The following is a 19,106-nucleotide window of genomic DNA, read 5'->3' on the forward strand; positions in this document are numbered from 1 at the left end:
ATAATAAATGAATAAGGAGAGCGTCCCCCGCTGCCCCTGCCCATGGATGGATACGTGCATAAGCAGATGTGGTCCGTGCACACTGTGGAACATTACTCAGCCTTTAAAAGGAAGGGAATGCCGACACCTGCTGCCAGGCGCATGAACGTTGAGGACGCTCTGCCGAGGGAGACGAGCCAGTCCTAAGACAAACACCGCGTGATTCCACTCAGCAGACGCCCCTAGAGGAGTCAAAGGCACAGGGACAGAAAGTAGAAGGGAGGTTGTCAGGGTCTGGGGAAGGGGAAATGGAGAGTTTGTGTTTAGTGGGGACAGAGTATCAGCCTTGAAAGATGGAAGAGGTCTGTAGAGGGCTGATGGTGACGGCTGCACAGTCCCGTGAATGTGCTTAATGCCACTTAAATGTGGTTAAGATGGAAACGAATGTGACAGAAAAACGAGGGAAAGGAGAAGGAAAGGGGAAAGGGAGGAAGAAGTTGGAGGAAGGGAGGGAGAGAGGAAGAACAGGGGAGGGACGGAGAGAAGCAAGAGGTCCTGGAACGAGACTTTGCCAAAGGTTCTTTGCTCAACCTGACTTCGGTGGCCTCCTAACCTCCTCCCAGGCCCATCTGTGCACGGCACTGTCAGGTTCCGTTTTCGAAGAGAGCCCTGCTAAGTTGGTTTAGCCAGAGCCCTCCACCCTGGATATTGGATCGGGTTCCTGGTCCCCAGCGTCCCCAGGATGTCTGATCGCCCAGGCCTGTCTTCAGCGAGAGCCCTGCTGCGGTCCGCGGAGCCAGCATCCCCTTCCCGCACTGTGTTCCTCCTAATCATTTTCCACCCCCGACCCCACCTGCTCCTCAGCCGCAAACCCCCACTGCCTGTGCTGTTCGGAGCTGAGCCTGGTCTCCCTCCCCCACTGCAAGATCCCGTTGCGGTGGTCCCCACACCTGTCTCCAAGGTTCAGCACAACTTGTGAAAATTTCTAATAAGTTTTCTTCAACAGACCTTAAAGGAGGTGGGTTTGGGGGTTAGGCTGCAGAGAAGTGGGGTGGGGGGGCGACATGGAGGAGAGTAGTTCCAGGGACAGGAATTGAGCTGAAATGTGAGGGGTGAGGGTATGGCCTGAAAAGGGTCCGCCTGGCCTGAGTGGACAGTATGGGATGCAGGGAGAAGCAGGCAGTGGGCATTGCATGAGCCTCATGCCATGCCAATGTGCATCACTCTGAAGGACCCAAGTGAAAGTCAGTCTGATGGAACAGGGGCTTGGCAGTGACCAAGAGGAGTGGCCCGTTAAGTCAAGGTCTTTCCTAGCTAAGGGGTGGAGCCGTGGGTCTCCATGGTCTGCTTGTATACCCTACAGGGATGGGGAGCTCACCACCTGTGCAGAGGCCATCCCATTGCTGGAGGCCCACCCCTGAGACGCCATTGTGCTGCCTGCCCAGCCTTCCGGTGCCCCAGCGTGCCTAGGTGAAGCCCCCTTCCTCCCAGCATCCGCAAAACCTAGAGCCATCCCTGGAAGACAGAGCCTGCCCAGGCCCCGCTGTCCCTGACCGATGACAGATACAGACGGGGTTTCTCACTTCCATGCCCTGCTGCCTCCTGGGTCCTGCTGCCAGGGGAGTGTTGTGGTGTGGAGTCAGCTGAGCCCTGACTGTGGCTTTGCCTGTTGCCCAGCTTAGTGGCCCAGAGCGAGGGTGCCTGGACTGGAATCTAGCTCCCCCCTAACCAGCTGTGTGACCTTAACAAGTCAGGCAGCAGTGGCCTCATGTCTCTGCCTCAGTGTCCTCATCTGTAATCTGGGGGAACTGCAGCACCCCCCAGGATCATTGTGGGAAATGGTTGAGGGGGAGACACAGAAAGCCAGTCCTGAGCGCGCCCAGGATGTAAGATCCCTTGTTGATGCCAATGTGGATGGAAATGGTGCACATTTATGAAAGAGTTTATGAAAGTGCTCCCCAGGAATCAAAATAAAATCCGCTTCATTTGTGAAATAAAGTAAATGGGGCCTGAGCACAGCCGTCCTTGAAAGACAACCCACAACGCTGGTTGTACATCTTCAGTCCGGAGTTTATTGAGCATGAGACCAGGCCTGACTCCCCTCAGGGGCCAGGTTTTTGCCGGGACTCCCTGTCTGTGGAGGCCCGACCTAGTGCAGCCTGGCGAGGCGGGCAGGCACCAGGCTGGACACCATTCAGTCCTCCTGATAGGGAACATGGAAGCCCAGGGTGCTCCCCAGGGGGAAGTGTGCAAAGAAGGTGCGGGCCATGTCCTCCATCTGGGGGTAGGCCCCCAGGGCCTGGAAGTGCTGCACGTAGTTCCAGAAGTCAGAGGTGGAGAAAGGCCAGTAAGGCATGGCCGGCAGCTCCGCGTAAGGGTCTGAAAGACACATGACACCTGCCTTGGGGACTGTCCCCACGGTCCTGCCTGGAGACACCGTCCTCGGAGGCCTCAAGGCAAGTGGATGGTTCCCAGCTGTGCCCACATGCCCACAGTGATTCAACCTTCCCAGAGTGGGGGCCTGAGCCCGTCCCCTCTCAGCAGTGGGGTGATGACCTAGGTCCTTGGGGGTGCCTGGTCTGGGAGACAGAGGAAGAAGGGGAAGAGATGGAGGGGGCAGGCCTGTCCTGTTTGAGAAGGGAGTTGTATGGGGATGGTGTGGGGCACCGGCAGTCTCCTGCTGGGATTTCAGAAGGGAGCACAGACACCCGCGTCCACTACCCCCCACATAACCTGTCCTAAAGCTTGGGCAAGGGTGGCCCTGAAGATACTGGACTGAGTTAGGGCTCAGAGTTGGGAGAGCCTGGGGGCTGGAGCCCAGGTAGGAGGGTGGGAATGTCAGGGGTCATGGGGCCCTGGCTCCCCCTGCCCAGTGTGTTCCCTGGTGGCTGGAGGGCAGGGTCGCAGCTGAAAGGAGCTCAGAGACCCTCTGCTTGCACAGCTCCAAGCTGGCTCTCGAGGGCCATGTTTCCATGCTCAGGCCTGAGCTGAGCCAGGGCCCCTGATGCGTCTGCTTGGGATAGGAAGCCGCTGCCCTCCCCAGCAGTTTCTCCTTGCTGCACACCAGTTACTTATGCAAATGAAAGGAAAGAAATCGGAGAACGGTACCTCCTTCCTCCTGCACAGGCTTGGCCCCTGCAAAGGAAGAGAAGAGCTGTCACCCAGGAGGACCACCCAGGTGCCGGTTGGGCCCACCCCACACCAGCTGCAGGGCTCTGAGGTTTCCCAGCAGTCTGGGGATGAGTGCGGGAGGGGAGAGAACAGGAGGGCTGTCGGGGGTCCTGGTGGCTGCCTCCCTCCAGAGCGGCCCCTCACCTGCGAGAGGCCCCAGCAGGAGGCAGAGGGCCAGCCCCGGCACCATGCAGGCCTGCATCTTCCCGGTGCTTCCTGATCTGCGACTCAGGCTCACCTGCAGCAGGACGAACCCAGGAAGGGCGAGACCACCCATCCGTCAGGGCCGGCTTCCTCTATCAGCCCCAATGTGGGCAACCCTGGGGAAAATGGCATGGATTTAAAAAAAAATTCTTACGGTTTTCCTAGCAATTCCCATTTCAGTGGTTTCAAACCACTATTTGGAGGTGAAATCTCTGCCTCAATTGGCCTTAATTTCCACGACTTAAGAAATTGCACACCCCCCGCCCACAACCCTGCCTGGCCTGTCCAGAGCTTACCTTGTCTCTGCTCAGCCAGCCGTGCTGCCTGGATGGGCTCTGCTGCCAGCTCAAGGGTTCTCTTTATAGAAGGGCCATAGATGAGGAAGGACACGTCACCTGCCTCAACAGTCAAACTGAATATTTCATCCCCACCGGAGGATGTGGGCTCCTGTCGCCCTGCTGGCAGGCAGAATCAGAGTGTCAGCTTCTGGAAATCTGATCCGAAGATCAAACGGAGAGAAAAACATCCTGGCTAGGCCATTTCTGAAATTGTTAGGACTGAATTCAGCATTGGTACTTGAAATGAATTCAGTTTCCTCTCCACAAGGAGAGATCCTACGTCCGATACTGGGGCTGGCTGAGATTTCCTCCCTCGTGAGATGGAGCTGAATAATTCCAGTGCTGTTTCCACTTAAACCAGCAGGCAGGAGGAGCCCCAGGTCAGCAGGACCTGCCTGCAGGACGTCCATTGAGCAGAGTCACAGCAGGAAGTGTGGGGTCAAGATGGACTTCTGTCTCCAGGCGGGAGCCTCCCTGTGATCCGAAGTGTCAGTCTGCAGGTGGGCAGGAGGCTGTCCCCACCCTGGGACACCAGCAGCTGGCACCAAGGGTCTCTGCGGGTCAGGCCATTCTGACTACACAGCAGTCCCACTGACCACATCAGTTCCTGTGTTCACCTGTCTCTCCAATAAGTACAGCCTCCTCCTGGTACTGCCCCTTGGGGTCCCACCACCCCACTGAATTCAGGGCCGAATTTGGTATGGCAGTCTCCCTGTCATTCCTGGTCACCCTGGGGGCTCTGTAAGGGCTCTGGGAAACTCCTCACCCATGTGTCCCATGGTTCTGGAGTTCAGGGTCCCCAACTTCATCACAGTCTGCCCACATGCCCCAACCACATGATTAAGGACTTATTTTTTCCCGCATAATGCCATACATTTAACCAAAGATATCCAAAGAGATGGTTAATTGAATTCAGATTGTAAGGCAGCCACCCACAGATTTGATTTTGGATTTCCTTTTCAGAAATCTGGAGCCTGTGGCTACAGGAGGCAATGGATTCTTACAGGGCAGTTGTATTGGGGGCCCCCAAGAGCACCCGGGTCAATGATTCACTAGGAAGATGCCCTAGGAGGACTCACTCCATTCCCCAGCACCACGCTGCGTCGACACTCGTGAAATCTCCCCACGAGGGGAGCCCTTCAGAACCTCAGCGCCCAGGGCTGGTCGTGCAGCCCCCTCTGCCTGGTGCATGTGCAGATCTCCGACCCCCAGGAGGAAGCAGGTGCTCAGCATAACCGATTGTTTGCACATAGGGCTTAGGGGCAGTGGCCCCTCTGAAATCCAGGTGCCGAGGCGAGCACCCAGGCCTGCTTGTCGCCCTTCCCTGCACAGCACAGAAGCTCTCTGGTTCCTTATCTGCCCCCTGAGCTGGGAATTTAAGCTCTGAGCTCATCATTTTCTTTTCCCAGATTCGACAGCACACTTTTCCAGCTACCAGCCAAGCCCACGGTCCTTATTTCTACAGTGGCATCAGCTGCTTGGTCACCCAAAGTCCTGCCCTCTATCGGTCTGTTTTGCACTGGGTGGGCAGCAGTTCCATGGGAAGTGGAGCCACTGAAGTCTTCGAGCTACTCAAGTCAGAGATCCAATTCCAGATTCCACCCTGAACGTTCCCATCCCTGGGCCCCTCTCCCAGCACCAATACTGTGTCCAGCCGGGTCGGGGGGACTGTGGCCAGAGACGGAGTGAGCTTGTTACAGGAATGGACCTTCCATGACTGTGGGAGGTGCTGAGGAAGGGAGGGCCTGGGAGGGCGAGCCGGGAAACAGTCTGGGAGGCTCTGTATGAAAATGCACGGCCCAGCATGGACGGTTATGGGGAAAAGAAAGAAAGATCAGACGGTTACTGTGTCTGTATAGAAAGAAGTAGACATAAGAGACTCCATTTTGTTCTGTATTTGAGATGCTGTTAATCTGTGACCCTACCCCAACCTTGTTCTTGCAAGAGACATGTGCTGTGGTGACTCAAGGTTTAATGGATTTTGGGCTGTGCAGGATGTGCCTTGTTAAACAAGTGCCTGAAGGCAGCTTGCTGGTTAAAAGTCATCACCATTCTCTTAATCTCAAGTACCCAGGGACACGTACACTGCCAAAGGTCGCAGGGACCTCTGCCTAGGAAAGCTAGGTATTGTCCAAGGTTTCTCCCCATGTGATAGTCTGAAATACAGCCTCGTGGGAAGGGAAAGACCTGATTGCCCCCAGCCTGACACCCATGAAGGGTCTGTGCTGAGGAGGACTAGTATAGAGGAAAGAAGGCCTCTTGGCGGTTGTTGGCAGTTGAGATAGAGAAAAGCATCTGTCTCCTGCCNGGGAGGGCGAGCCGGGAAACAGTCTGGGAGGCTCTGTATGAAAATGCACGGCCCAGCATGGACGGTTATGGGGAAAAGAAAGAAAGATCAGACGGTTACTGTGTCTGTATAGAAAGAAGTAGACATAAGAGACTCCATTTTGTTCTGTATTTGAGATGCTGTTAATCTGTGACCCTACCCCCAACCTTGTTCTTGCAAGAGACATGTGCTGTGGTGACTCAAGGTTTAATGGATTTTGGGCTGTGCAGGATGTGCCTTGTTAAACAAGTGCCTGAAGGCAGCTTGCTGGTTAAAAGTCATCACCATTCTCTTAATCTCAAGTACCCAGGGACACGTACACTGCCAAAGGTCGCAGGGACCTCTGCCTAGGAAAGCTAGGTATTGTCCAAGGTTTCTCCCCATGTGATAGTCTGAAATACAGCCTCGTGGGAAGGGAAAGACCTGATTGCCCCAGCCTGACACCCATGAAGGGTCTGTGCTGAGGAGGACTAGTATAGAGGAAAGAAGGCCTCTTGGCGGTTGTTGGCAGTTGAGATAGAGAAAAGCATCTGTCTCCTGCCCGTCCCTGGGCAATGCAACATCTCGGTGTAAAACCCGATTGTATGCTCTGTTTACTGAGAAAGGAGAAAACCGCCTTAGGGCGGTGGGACTTGCTGGCGCAATGCTGCTAAAAGGTTTATGGAGATGTTCGCATATGCGTATCAAGACACAGCATTTTCCTTTAAACGTATTCATGTCACAGAGATCTTTATTCATATGTCTTACTGCTGATTTTCTCCCTACAATGATCCTATTGTCCTGCCACTCCCTTATCTTTAAGATGGTAAAGATAATTATCAATAAATACTAGGGAACTCAGAGACCCGTGCTGGCGTGGGTCCTCTGTATGCTGAGCGCCGGTCCCTGGGCCCATTTTTTTCTTTCTCTATACTTTGTCTCTGTGTCTCATTTCTTTTCTCAAGTCTCTCGTTCCACCTAAGGAGAAACACCCACAGGTGTGGAGGGGTAGGACACCCCTTCAGGCGGTGGACCCAGGACCTCTGCATCCAGAAGGGAAGGTGGGAGCCAGATGCAGAGGGCAGGAGCATGAGGGTGAGCCAGGTCCTGCCGCAACCTCTGACCATGATGGAGCCACCAGAGAGGACGGACCTGTCATCTTTCTGTTAATAACCACATGTCTGAAGATGATGTGAAAATACGCCTACGACGTTAGGAAAGATGATATGATAGCATGTACCATATCTTTATACTGACTAAATAAAAGACTATACGTGGAAAAAGTCTAGAAGTAGTAAGCAGTGATGGTGTCGGACGGTGGCCCTATGGGCATATATACGTGTTTTTTCTTCATTCTGGGTATATGTATGTTCTTTAATTTATTATGTTTATGTAAGGAAAAAATATCTTAAAAAGAAACCACCCAGCACCACCAATAGCTGTGGGCTGCTGATCACTCAGGCTGTCCTGGTCCATCTTGCCACTCCCACTGCCCCACCACCACGCACTGTCCCGCTTCCCGGGTCCTGCAGGACCGCTTGAGGGGGTCAGAGTCCCCAGGGGCCTGACATCAGATTCCTGTAGTGCTTGTTAAAATGCAGGTCTCTTTCTGGCCCCTCTCACTCAGAGTTCTGATTCAAGTGCTTCAGGGAGCTAGCAGTCTGCATTTCCAACACGTCTCTAGGTGGTGCTGGGCAGGTCCAGGGCCACCATCTCAAGCAGTGGCTCTTAACCCTGGCGACACATTGGGACCACCTGGGAGCTTTTGAATAGTCAGGATTTCCAGCCTCCTAACGTGAGAGTCTGATTTAATGGGTCCAGGTCTCCATAGTTTTGAAATTTCTCCTTGCTCCCCGGCCCCAGCTCCTGCCCCTGCTCCACACAGTCCCCACCCATCGTGGATGCATCGGAGGCCTCTGGAAGTCTCATCTGCCTGGGGCGAGAACGTGCTCACACGCACAAGACGGTCTTGGGGGACACTGGTGGGTCCTAAGACAACGAGGCAGAGCTGGGCTGCGGGTGCCGCTGGCAGTGCAGAGATCAGGCGGTCTCTGGTGCCCCCTGCTGTCCAGCTTGGGAACAGCAAGCCTGGGCTGTTGCGGGTGTCACTGAGCCAGGGGTTGTCCAGGCTTGTGCCCAGCCCACCACTGTTTCCTGGAGGAACAGGCCAAGCACAGACTCTTGTTCATGATTTAGAGTCCTAAAGACACAGTCCACCCGGACATGGGCTTCGGACGGCTGTGCCTCCTCCGTGTTCCTCCCTGTCCCCTTGTCTTGGTCTTCACTGAATGCCACAGACTGGGCATTTATAAAGGACAGGGGTTTGTTCAGCTCACGCTTCTGGAGGCTGGAGAGTCCAAGCCTGGGCAGCCACCTCATGGGAGGGCCTCGTGCTGCTCCACAGCATGGCTGGGAATCAGAGGGGCCCCGCAGCGAGAGGAAGCTGAGCTTGCCTTTATAACAGCCGTGCTCCCGAGAGGGTCAACCCACTCCCAACAGGAAGCACCAGCCCCTCTTCACAGACAAACCCCTCTCAAAGGCCCCATCACGACACTGCCACCACGGTGACCAGACTTGCACCTGTGTTCTGGAGCAGACAGACTATATTCAAACCAACCTCCCCTCGGCTGCCAGAGAGGCTTCTGGAAAGTCCACGCTGCTCCCACATCTGGCCTCAGAGCCCAGGCTCCTGCTGGTGACTTGCTTCCCAGGTCCTCTCTCGCCAGCCCGCCATCAGGGCCCTAGGAACGTGCCCCCTGCTTCAGCACTGGGGCTCTGCTCGCTGCCTGGAACCTGTCCACCCCTCCCAGAGCCCAGGACCCTCAGACAGCCTCCTCGGCAGCCCACCCCAGCCCCTATCCCTCTGTCCTGTGTCCTCATTGTCCTCAGTCCCAGCAGGTGACACAGCCTCCTCACAGCCCATCCCAGCCCCTGTCTCCCTGTCATGTGTCCTTGGCATCCTCGGTCTCAGTGGGGGACGTTGCCTCCTCCTCACAGCCCATCCAGTCCCCCTATACCCCGACCCGTGTCTGCAGTCTCAGCAAGGATGAGACCTGCCTGGCTGTGTCCTGCCTGCCTCCTCTCTGAGACTATGTTAGTGCCTAGTCCAGGTCCACCCAACCAGTCAGTGTCAGAGTCCACCGTGCCTGCAGGCCGGCCACCCTGCTGTCCTCGCTGAGTCACAGGGAACGTGGCCCTCCCCACCCTCACTGCCCACTTGCTTCCCAGCTGCTGTCTTCTGCCCCCTCCATAAACCCGAGGACAGAGCCCAGATACCCAAGGAGTGAGGATAAGGGCGCCCCTGACAGTCACCTACATGAGTTCCCAACCCCACCGGTGCCGATTGTGCTTGTTATTTTAATAAAATAACTAAATGTCTAGAATTCGAATGAACATGAAAAGAAAGAGCTTTTTGGATCCAACCTAAGTTGACTTGGAGAGGCCTACTTACAGTGAAAGTCACTAAAAACTGTCCAATTAGATGTGGGTGTGAGGGCTTTAAAAAATTAGAACCGAAGTAGTGAAAATCCAGCCAGACCTGACTTCAGATTGCAGATCACGGACATCCGAAGGCTTCATTCTCAGGAAACCAAGCTGGGAATGAGGAGGAGGCATGGCGGAGGTGCACTCCAGGGGTGCTGTTCTTACCAGATTCTGCACGGCTGGGCCTCCTGGGGTACCATGCAGGGCAGGAGATGGTCAGAGAAAAGCCCCCCACCGTGTCACAAGACTGTCCCATAAAGATGGCAGATTTGAAAGCTAAATTGTTTAAGGCCCGTTTGGTTCTTCTTTTTAAAAAAGATATAATTCCTTCCTTTAACCAACTCAGAATTCCTGACCAGGCCCCAGTTCAGGCCTGAGGGGCTTCTTCTGAAACAAAGGGGAACCTGGCCTGGGGTCGAGTGGGGCTGGGGCTGTGGGGGGCCTTTGGGACCCTAGTTGTCCTGAAAAAAATATGGGATGCTATGTTAGATGCAAATTTCAAATAATCAATGAATACTTTTTAAAGTATAAGTGTGTCCCAAATATTGCCAGGGACATATTTATACTGGTAAGTATCCTTGTTTAACTGAAATTCCAATTTTACCTGTTTTTCTTTCTTTTTCTTTCTTTCTTTCTTTCTTTTTTTTTTTTTTTTGCCAAATCTGGCAACCCTGTGCAGGACAGAAGCATGTGGACCCGCCTGGCCTCTGGTTCCACGCCCAGGTCTGGCCAAAAGCCAAGGCTTTGAGCATAGGCTGGCGGGGAGAAGGGGCTCCAGGCTCTTGACCACCCACGTGGCTCCAGCCCTGGGGGCAAGGCAGGCAGCTCCCCATGCCCACAAGGGTCTTTTCTGAGATGCTTCCCCCTGGAACTCTAGGGTCATGGTCATTACACAATGCGAGCAGATGGGCTGCAGTCCTGAACCTCCCTGTCAGCTGAGGGGCTCTTGGTCCAGGGACTCATGGCTGTCTGGAACTCACCTGGGCTGGGCTCATCACAGAGAGAAGCTGATAGAGCCAGAGAGGCAGGCAGGGCAGAGCCTCCTTCTCTCAAGCTTGGAGCCAGGGATGGGGACACAGGGCAGAGGGAGCCCTCCCATGACTCGGGGAGAGAAGCACCAGCTTTCCAGGTGGGCTGTAACAAGTGCCTGAATCCCATGACAGGACCCACACTCCACGTGGCATGACACAGGCACCTGAGGGCCTGGCGCTTCTTGGTGGAAACATCACCGGAGAGACCAGCCAGGGCCCCAGCGCCTTGAGGCAGGAACGATCTCCATGGGCAGAGGGCTGGGCTGGGGTGGCCCGGCCTGACTGCATGGGAGGAAAGGGACCCGGGAAAGGGAAGGGCCCACGGCCCCCACAGCCTTGGAGCAACAGGAGGCGGGAGGTGCCCGCTCATCTTCCTCTTTCCAGAGGACCCAGAGCCTCCAACAGCCACACCCGAACTGCATCAACATTTAGCCAGTGTTGTCTTCGCCTGAAGAATGTGTGTGTGTGTGTGCGCGCACGTATCCACGTGCGGGGTGGTGTGTGTATGTCTGTGCACGCGTGTGTGCATGTGTATTTGTGTTTGTGTGCTGGATGCATGTGTGGATGTGTGGGTGTGGCATGGCAGGGTGTATGTGTATTGTGTGTGGTGTGTGGGTCTGCAATGTGTGTGTGTGTGCTCTGTGGGTGGAGTGAGGTTGTGTGGTGGTGAAGGTGTTGTCGGGTGTGTTGTTGTACTGTGGTCTGTGTGAGTGTGTAGTGTGTGCTATGCGGATGGGTGTGGGATGTGGGGGGTGGGGTGTGTGTGTGCTGTGTTTGTGTGTATGTGTGTGGTGCGTGCTATGTTTGTGTGTGTCCCTGTGCATGTGTGTGGTGTGTGCTATGTTATGTGGTGTGTGTGTGCATGTGTGGTGTTCATGTGGGGGGTGTGTGGCCAATTGTGTGGTGTGGGGGTATGACATGTTGTGGCATGTGCATGCATGTGGGGTGTGTGTGGCATCGTGTATGTGTGTGCCATGTGCATGTGTGGTGTCCGTGGTGCATGTGTGTGTGTGTGACTATTGTGTGGGGTGTGTGTTGCATGTGTGTGCATGTGTCGGGGTGTGTGTCCATGTGGCATGTGTTGAAGTATGCATGTATGTGGAGGTGTATCAGCATGCTGGTGTAGTGTGTGCATGTGTGTGTCCATGTGCATGTGTGTGGTGTGTGCTATGTGTGTGGGGTGTGTCCGTGTGCATGTGTGTGTGGTGTGTGACATGTGTATGTGTGTGGTGTGTGCATGTATGTGTCCATGTGCATGTGTGTGGCATGTGCATGTATGTGGGGGTGTGTGGCATGTGCATATGTGTGTCTTTGTGCATGTGTGTGGCATGTGTGGTTTGTTGCATGGGCATGTGCTCTATCTGGGAAGTGACCCAGGCAGTGGGAATGCAGTACTGGGAGCAAGACCGCAGGGAAGGAGAAACAGTGTGAGTCACGGTCTTGGTGCTGCTGCGGGCAGCGGGGGCATGTCCCGGGGCTTCTGATCCTCAGCCTAGAAGGAGGCGTGTGTATCCACTCCACTGTCTCCCATCTCCACTGGCTGGGGGTTGCCCCGTGGGATAAGCTCCCCTACTTCAGGTTTGGGGTGCTCACAGGGCTCCCGCAGGCTTCCAAAGCAGTGATCTCATAGAAGTCAGGGAGGAAGCAGGAAGTAGGAGCAGGGGCTGCAGATGAGTTGAGGACTGTGCCGCAGGGCAGGTGAGGCCTGGGCGGAGTGCGTTGCTACAGCTGAGGCTGGAGTCAGAGGGACCATGAGGAGTGAGGTGGACAGGGAGTTACCCCTATCCATGCATCCCTCAGTCCTCCTGACACACAGGTCTCTGGGGACACACGGGCCAGCTCCAATGGGGACCCAGAGCCAAGCCAAAGATAGAACACAAGAGACCTGCCCGCCAGAAGGCACAGGGTGACCCTCGGAAGGCCATGAGTTACGTCCTTGTTTGATCAAGTAGGCAGATACTTGCTTTGGGTGACCCGTCCCTGGAGGGTGATCTCTTCCCACCACAACATCACCTCTTGGTGAGAAAGGTCTGCACCATTCCAGCTCATGTCCCCAGTAACTGCTCTGTGCCACACCCCTCCAAAGACTGTCCCCTGAAGTCCTCGGCTCCCCGAAGGGTCAGTGCTGTTCTTATCGTCCGCATCTCTCTGGAGAGGAAACAGGCTCTGCCAGGGAAGGCACCTGCCCAGAGTGCACAGCAAAGGCTGGAGAGGGATAATGAGCCCAGTCTCAGGGCCCTGCCTCTTCCAAGACACTCCAGGTGTGCCCCTCTGTTACCTGTACAGAGGCCCACTGAGAAGGCCTGGGCAGGGTCCGAGCTTCTGCACGGATGCCCTGGTCCTCCGAGAGTCCTGGGACTGAGGGTTGCTGATGTCTCCAGAGGCCTCCCAGACGAAACAGTGTGGCCTGTCCTGAAGGCCAACCCTGCGAGTGCTGCTGCTTCCTCACTGCGGTGCAGGGGTCTGGGGCTCCATTCATCCAGGTGTCTGTCCATAAGAATACCCAGGGGGCTCTCTAAGCCATGGTTCTCAAAGACGAACAGTGGCAACACAACTGCAGTAGCTTATCAGGGGTACTTGATTCCAAATTTGCTCACACTCTGGGTCCTCGACCACGGGGCCAGGATGCCTGCTTCCAGGAAGAGGAGAAGGCAGAGGAGCCCGTAAGGACTCAGTTGGAAGGGAAGGGAGGTGCTCTCGTCCCAGCTGCTTGCCTCCTTCACAGCTGGCCAAGCACAAGGCTGAGGCTCATGGGCAGCCCTCGGGGTGAGACCACCCACCCTGGACATTTAGCAAATGGGCATTTGGGTTCTCCAAAAAAGAAGAAATTCCTATCGCACAACCCGTCTGGATTTGTCCAAGACAAACTTTTCTCCCTGTGTTAGTTTACCACCTGGAGACAGATTCCCGAGGAACACAGGTGAGGAAGGGCTAGTTCCAGACCCAGCCCGGAAGGACACCGTCATCCTCTGTCACTGGACACACATCCCCTGCCCATCCCCACAGTCGCCCTGTGTGCCCACTGGCTCTGGCCATCCCCTCCTGAACCTGTCGATATGGGTCTTCAGGCAGCATGCCTGGAGACACAGAAAACTAGGGTGTACAAGGGAGGTGGCCCCCGCCTGGTGACAGACATCTCGACCTTTGGAGACAGCTCAGTGGACTCGCAGTCAGCTGACACCTGGGCCGATGGAGACCTCCTCCACCCCTCCCTGTCTCCCCTGGGGGAAGGAGGGGCTGGGTCAGACTCTTGCTAAGGTCTTTCCAGGTTCTGATTATCTGGGCTTTCAGGAAACAGAAAGTCTGGAACAGGGACGGAAGTGCACCAGCACACCAGAGCCAGGAGGGGGCAGCCCTGGGCAGGCAGCGTCTGCCCAAGGCCACAGATCCCAGTGGGTGGGCCGGTGAGGTGGGGAGGCGGGGCTGCAAGCTCCCTGGGGCACTTGCGGTGCTGCGCTGCCTGCAGGTAAGGGGTGGGGGTCCAGGCGTCCCAATCCAGGTCTGTTGCCCAGCTCCTGGGGCCGTGCACTGACTGGTCCCAACTTGCAGATGAGAATGGAGGCTCAGAGGGGTGAAAACCTGATGGACGAGAGCTCTGGAGGTTCCCCCGCCCCAGCTAGGTCCCTCCTCTGGGAGAGACACTCTCCAACTTTGACCCCAGCCCCTCAAACGCAGCCCTCCCAGGCCATTTTCCCACTGGGGTAACTCAGCCAGACCCAAAGAAGTGCTCTAAACCATTTCCAGTTCAGGATCTTGGAGTGCCCTGGTTTCTTGTGAGATCTCAGGCCAGCTCCTGGGGTCTGGCAAGCAGGTGACAAATGGCCAGGCTCACTCCCCCCAGGCTGCATCACTCCTGCCCACCCAGAGCCCACATCCTGGAAAACCACACCTGTCTCTGAGTCCCCAGAACACAGGGGTGGTAGGAGCCTTCTGCACCTGACTCTGAGGCCCCAGAATGTAGGGGTGGAAGGAGCCCTGGGCTGGGACTTTGCCGGAGCACCCTCCTACCTCTGGCCAGATCCTTCCCAGCTACTGCCACTTCAGGCCCTGAGTTGCGCTGAGGCCACAGGTGTCTCATGTGAGAGCATATTGGCTTCTGGCTCTGCCTCTTACTAGCTGTGGGACCCTGGGCAAGTTACTTGACACCTCTGTGCCTCAGTTTCCCCACCTGTTAAATGTTGGTGACCCTGGGTTGTGAAGGAAACTGAAGAGGGGGTCCCTGGCACACAGGAAGCCCCTCAACAAAGATGAGCCTCGTTGTTGTCAGAGCTCACCATCTGCAGCTCATATCACCACCTCCCAGGCAGTGACACACGAGGCCCTGAAGTGGCCAATGGAGATTGGGACTCAGGGGTTCTTCCCAACCCTGTGATGGTTCTGAGAAGAATCACTGCCACCTCTCAGAGGCCTGGGACACTTCCATGGGTCACAGCTCAGGGCCTGCCCCTAGCTGGGGTGGGTAGAAGGACTTGTACTCTGGTGGGGTGGGGTGTGAGCCTCGAGGAGAGGGGGGCTCAGAAGGATCCTTGCAGGGAGAATTGCAACGGTTCTTCCACCACACCAAGAAGATGCGTGAGAGGCACCAGGCAGATGTGCAGGGAGGTAGGGGCTGAGCCTCCTAGGCTGGCTCACACCCCAGGCTTGGAAGGGATCCCTGCCAGTGAGTCTGGCCCCGGCTGTGACAGGCTGTGTGACTGGGCAGGACACTCACCATCTCCGTACCTCAGCTTCCGTATCTGAGAAGAGTAAAATGATAGGATCGTGTCCAGGAAGCTCCTGGCACGTGGCGTCAGCTCTCAGTGATATCCACAAGGTTCAAGGTACAAGTCTGCGTTTAGGGAGGACGGGGGAAACACGGTGGCAGGATCGGGGTTAGAAAGCATTGGCATTAGACAGCATCGGCTGAGACAGCATTGGGGTTAGACAGGCGTTCTGTTCATGAAACAAAACAGGAGGCCACAATGAAAGCTGCATTCTGAAACAAGGAACATTACTGGCAATTGAAAATGCAATAATCTAAATTTTAAAAGTTAGCAGAAAGGTAAGAATATAAAAGTTTCTCGTAAAATAGAACAAAAGACAAAAATATGGAAAATTGCTGAGACAAGTAGAAACATTAGAGGCTCAACTCAGCAGAACCAATGTCCACAGCAATCATGAAAATACAGCAAGCCTCCTCCCAGTGAAGGAGAAGAGCGTCTCTGATGACCAGACTCACTCTCTGCCCTTTTCCTCTCTTCCTTTTTCTCTTGTTCTGTCTCTGAAGTCAGAACCCTCACTCTGGGAGAGGCCAGCAGAGGAAAAAACCCACAAGAAGGCACAGCTTTGGACATTTCAGGACACTGGAAACCAAATAAAACTTTCAGGTGTCCAACCTGCAAGGACAGTTCGCATAAAAAGGGCAGGAACTCAAAAGGCATCGGATCCCTTCATGGTCACACTGGAAGCTGGAACATACGGCAAGATGCCCTGAGTGGAGTACTTCAGGAAAAATCTAGAATATCACACCTAAAAAGAGGATTGAAAAGGGTATTTTCAGACTGACCAGGACTCAACGTTTTATTTCCCATGTTCCCTTTCTTTACTAGAATGGTGTTTGGGTGACATAGTGTACAGAGAAACTATGGGATACAGAAAACAGGTTGCACAACTCAGAAGAGAAGTGAAGGAAGTCTCTCAGACTGGCAGGTGCAACTCGGGTCCAGAAAATCAAGACTCCAGAGGAAGGGGCAAAGGTCCAAAGAAGGAAACTGCCAGGAGAAAAGGAAAATGGGAACAATGGATTGTCTGGTGTATTTCAGCATTTGAAAACGTATTGCTGCCATTTGAGACTTGTGTTAGAACATTTGGAATATAAATAGGCACATCAAAAGCTAACTTTTTGTTTTTAAATAAAAGCAAGGCAATAACTAACTCCAGGTAAATAAAAATGTGCAGAGAAAGAAATACCATTAGAATGCACTACCTAGCTCAGTGTTACATTTTAATTACATGATCATGATCCCATGAGGCATGAATATTGATTTAACCCAAACCATGATATGGCTATATTGGGAAGAAGAGGAAAGGAAAATTAGTGTGAGACAGCAACAATTCAACAGACAAGGTCTAAGATGACAAAGAGAGAGCGGTACATTATTTACCTGTTTCAGAGTAATGAATTACTTCCAAAACACATTGGCTCAAGATAACAGATCCCAAATCACAAATATTTATTATTTCATGAGTGGGTCAGGAATCCAGGCACAGGACCCCTGGGTCTTCTGACTTGGTGCAAGTTATCGACTGGAGACAGTCACCTGAAGGCCCGACTGGGGAAAAATCCGCTTCACTCACATGCCTGTTACCAGGATTCAGATCCCTAATGCCTGGTGGCCTCCTTGCCACATGGTCTCTCCATAGGGCAGCTCCCATCGGGTCCACTACCTCTCCCAGAGTGAGGATTCTGACTTCAGACAGAGACAAGAGAGGGAGAGCAAGATGGAAGTATTTTGTAACCCATTACATTTGCCATACTCCACACAATTGACCCATCATGAGGCCCTGCCCTCACTCAAGGGGAGAGAATTACACAAGGGTGTGAACACCAGGAGCCAGAGGTCAGTGGGGACCATTGCAGAGGCTCCCTTCACTGGAGATGTGTGTTCGTCAGGGTTTTCCAGAGAAACAGAACCAACAGAATATCAATAGGATATGTGTGTGTGTAGAGAGAGAGAGAGACTTATTTAAGGAACTAATCCATGCCATCATGGAGGCTGGCAAACTCAAAATCCATAGAGCAGGTAGTAGGCTGGAGACCCAGAGATGAGCTGATGTTGCCATCTTGGGTCTAAAGACTGGAGGCAGAATTCCTTCTCTGGGGAAATTCAGTCTTTTCTCTGAAAGCCTTCAAGTAATTGGATGAGGGCCACTCCCATTATAAAGACTGATCTGTTTTAATCAGTCAACTGATATAAATGTTAATCTCTCTCTCTCTTTTTTTTTTTTTTTTTTTAGACAGAGTCTTGCTCTGTCGCCCAGGCTGGAGTACAGTGGTGTGATCTCAGCTCGCTGCAACCTCTGACTCCCTGATTCAAGAGATTCTCCTGCCTCAGCCTCCTGAGTAGCTGGGGTTACAGGCATGTGCCACCACGCCCAGTTAATTTTTGTATTTTTAGTAGAGATGGGGTTTGACCATGTTGGCCAGGCTGGTTTCGATCTCCTGACTTCATGATCTGCCCACCTGAGCCTCCCAAAGTGCTGGGATTACAGGCGTGAGCCACCACGCCTGGCCAATCTCATTTTTAAAATGCCTTCGCATTGACATCTAGACTGGGGTTTGGCCAAACAACTGGGTACCACAGACTTGCCCAGTTGACACATAAAATTAATGCCAGTAAAGCTGTTCTTTGGAAATATGGCGTGTAGGTGAAGACTAGGAGAATAGCTAGCAGAGGTGGGAGTGGGTGCTTCCAGGAGCTGGGGTGGGCATTGTGGAGGGTGGGACCGCAACACTGATCCCGTGCTGTAGGTGCAGAGGGCTGGGGGCTGAGTGGGTACAGATGAGCCGGTGAGGCCTTGGGCTCAGGAAGTGCAGGGTGAGGCTGAGATTCCTCTGTACGCCCAGCCCCCACTGGATGTGATGCCCCAGATACCAGCAGGAGGAAAAGGGTTTGAACAGTGGGAGCCACTGTGTAGAAGGGGAGAAGGGGGTCCCATCCTGAGGGAAACTGGAAGACATGACCCAAAGCCATGGGCCAAGCCTGAGCCCACAGCAATGCGAACGGTGCAGTAGCCACCGTCTAGGTTGTAGGCAGCTGGGGAGGCCAGAGAACTTCCTCCTGTGCCAGGGAAGGGGTCTGGCCAGCAACAGACCCCATGGGATGGCGGCATCTCCTCCCACAAATTCAAGCAGCCGGTGGTGTTTATGAGGCTTACAGCCAGGCCAGGGGCTCCAGAACCCTGCCATGCCAAGGCTCCTAATTGTGGGAGGGAGACCCAGGCTGGGCCAATTCTGTGCAGCCTGCAATAGATCCATTGTTCACCCCTATTCACCGCCACATAAAAGCCGAATTTATGGGAACCAGGGCTCAGTGTGTGTCTCAGCCTGCCTGAGGCATCCGGGCGGTGTAGCCCCGTCATACTGCCGTTGGGGGCCCCCTGGGCTCTGCAGCCTTTGAGGGTCTCTGCTGGGAGTTGGGCACCAGCCCTTCGCCCTCCTCCCTCTAACTTTTTGGCTCTCCCCTCCCTGATGTTGTTGGAAACGGGGAGATAAAAGAGCAGGTTGCCTGTTTCACTTCTGGCTGCTTGTCCTAGATTCGTTGATTCATCCCAGAAGCAGGTATTGTGAGCCCACAGGGTGGGGAGTCAGAGACGCTTGCTGGGCCAATAACCGCATCTCGGAATTAAAGGGATGGAGATGCCTTTGAAATGTGTGCTGAATCACTCTGGATGGCTGGGAGGCAGCTCTCCAGCCCACTGGCCTTGAAGGCAGAACCTTGACCCCTGCTCTGCTCCCAGGGAGATGCTCACAGGCAGGTCAAATGATTGTACACATTGCAAAAGGAGATATATATACATATATATATATATATATATTTTTTTTTTTTAATGAAA

At 54.1% G+C, this 19,106-nt stretch overlaps 1 protein-coding gene across 1 annotated transcript; it reads right to left on the minus strand.

The window, feature by feature from the left end:
• Positions 1–2,033: 2,033 nt before the first annotated feature.
• On the minus strand, positions 2,034–3,687 carry OTOS (otospiralin). Its single transcript, XM_017875582.1, has 4 exons — positions 3,651–3,687; positions 3,295–3,470; positions 3,088–3,114; positions 2,034–2,358 (listed from the first exon to the last, which is right to left on the minus strand). The coding sequence occupies exons 2-4, from the start codon at positions 3,425–3,427 to the stop codon at positions 2,174–2,176; spliced, it is 345 nt and encodes a 114-aa protein (XP_017731071.1). The 5' UTR covers positions 3,428–3,470; positions 3,651–3,687; the 3' UTR covers positions 2,034–2,173.
• Between the last annotated feature and the right edge of the window lie 15,419 nt (positions 3,688–19,106).

This window comes from Rhinopithecus bieti, unplaced genomic scaffold (assembly GCF_001698545.2).
Source record: "Rhinopithecus bieti isolate Rb0 unplaced genomic scaffold, ASM169854v2 scaffold_7884, whole genome shotgun sequence".
Classification (NCBI taxonomy): domain Eukaryota; kingdom Metazoa; phylum Chordata; class Mammalia; order Primates; family Cercopithecidae; genus Rhinopithecus; species Rhinopithecus bieti.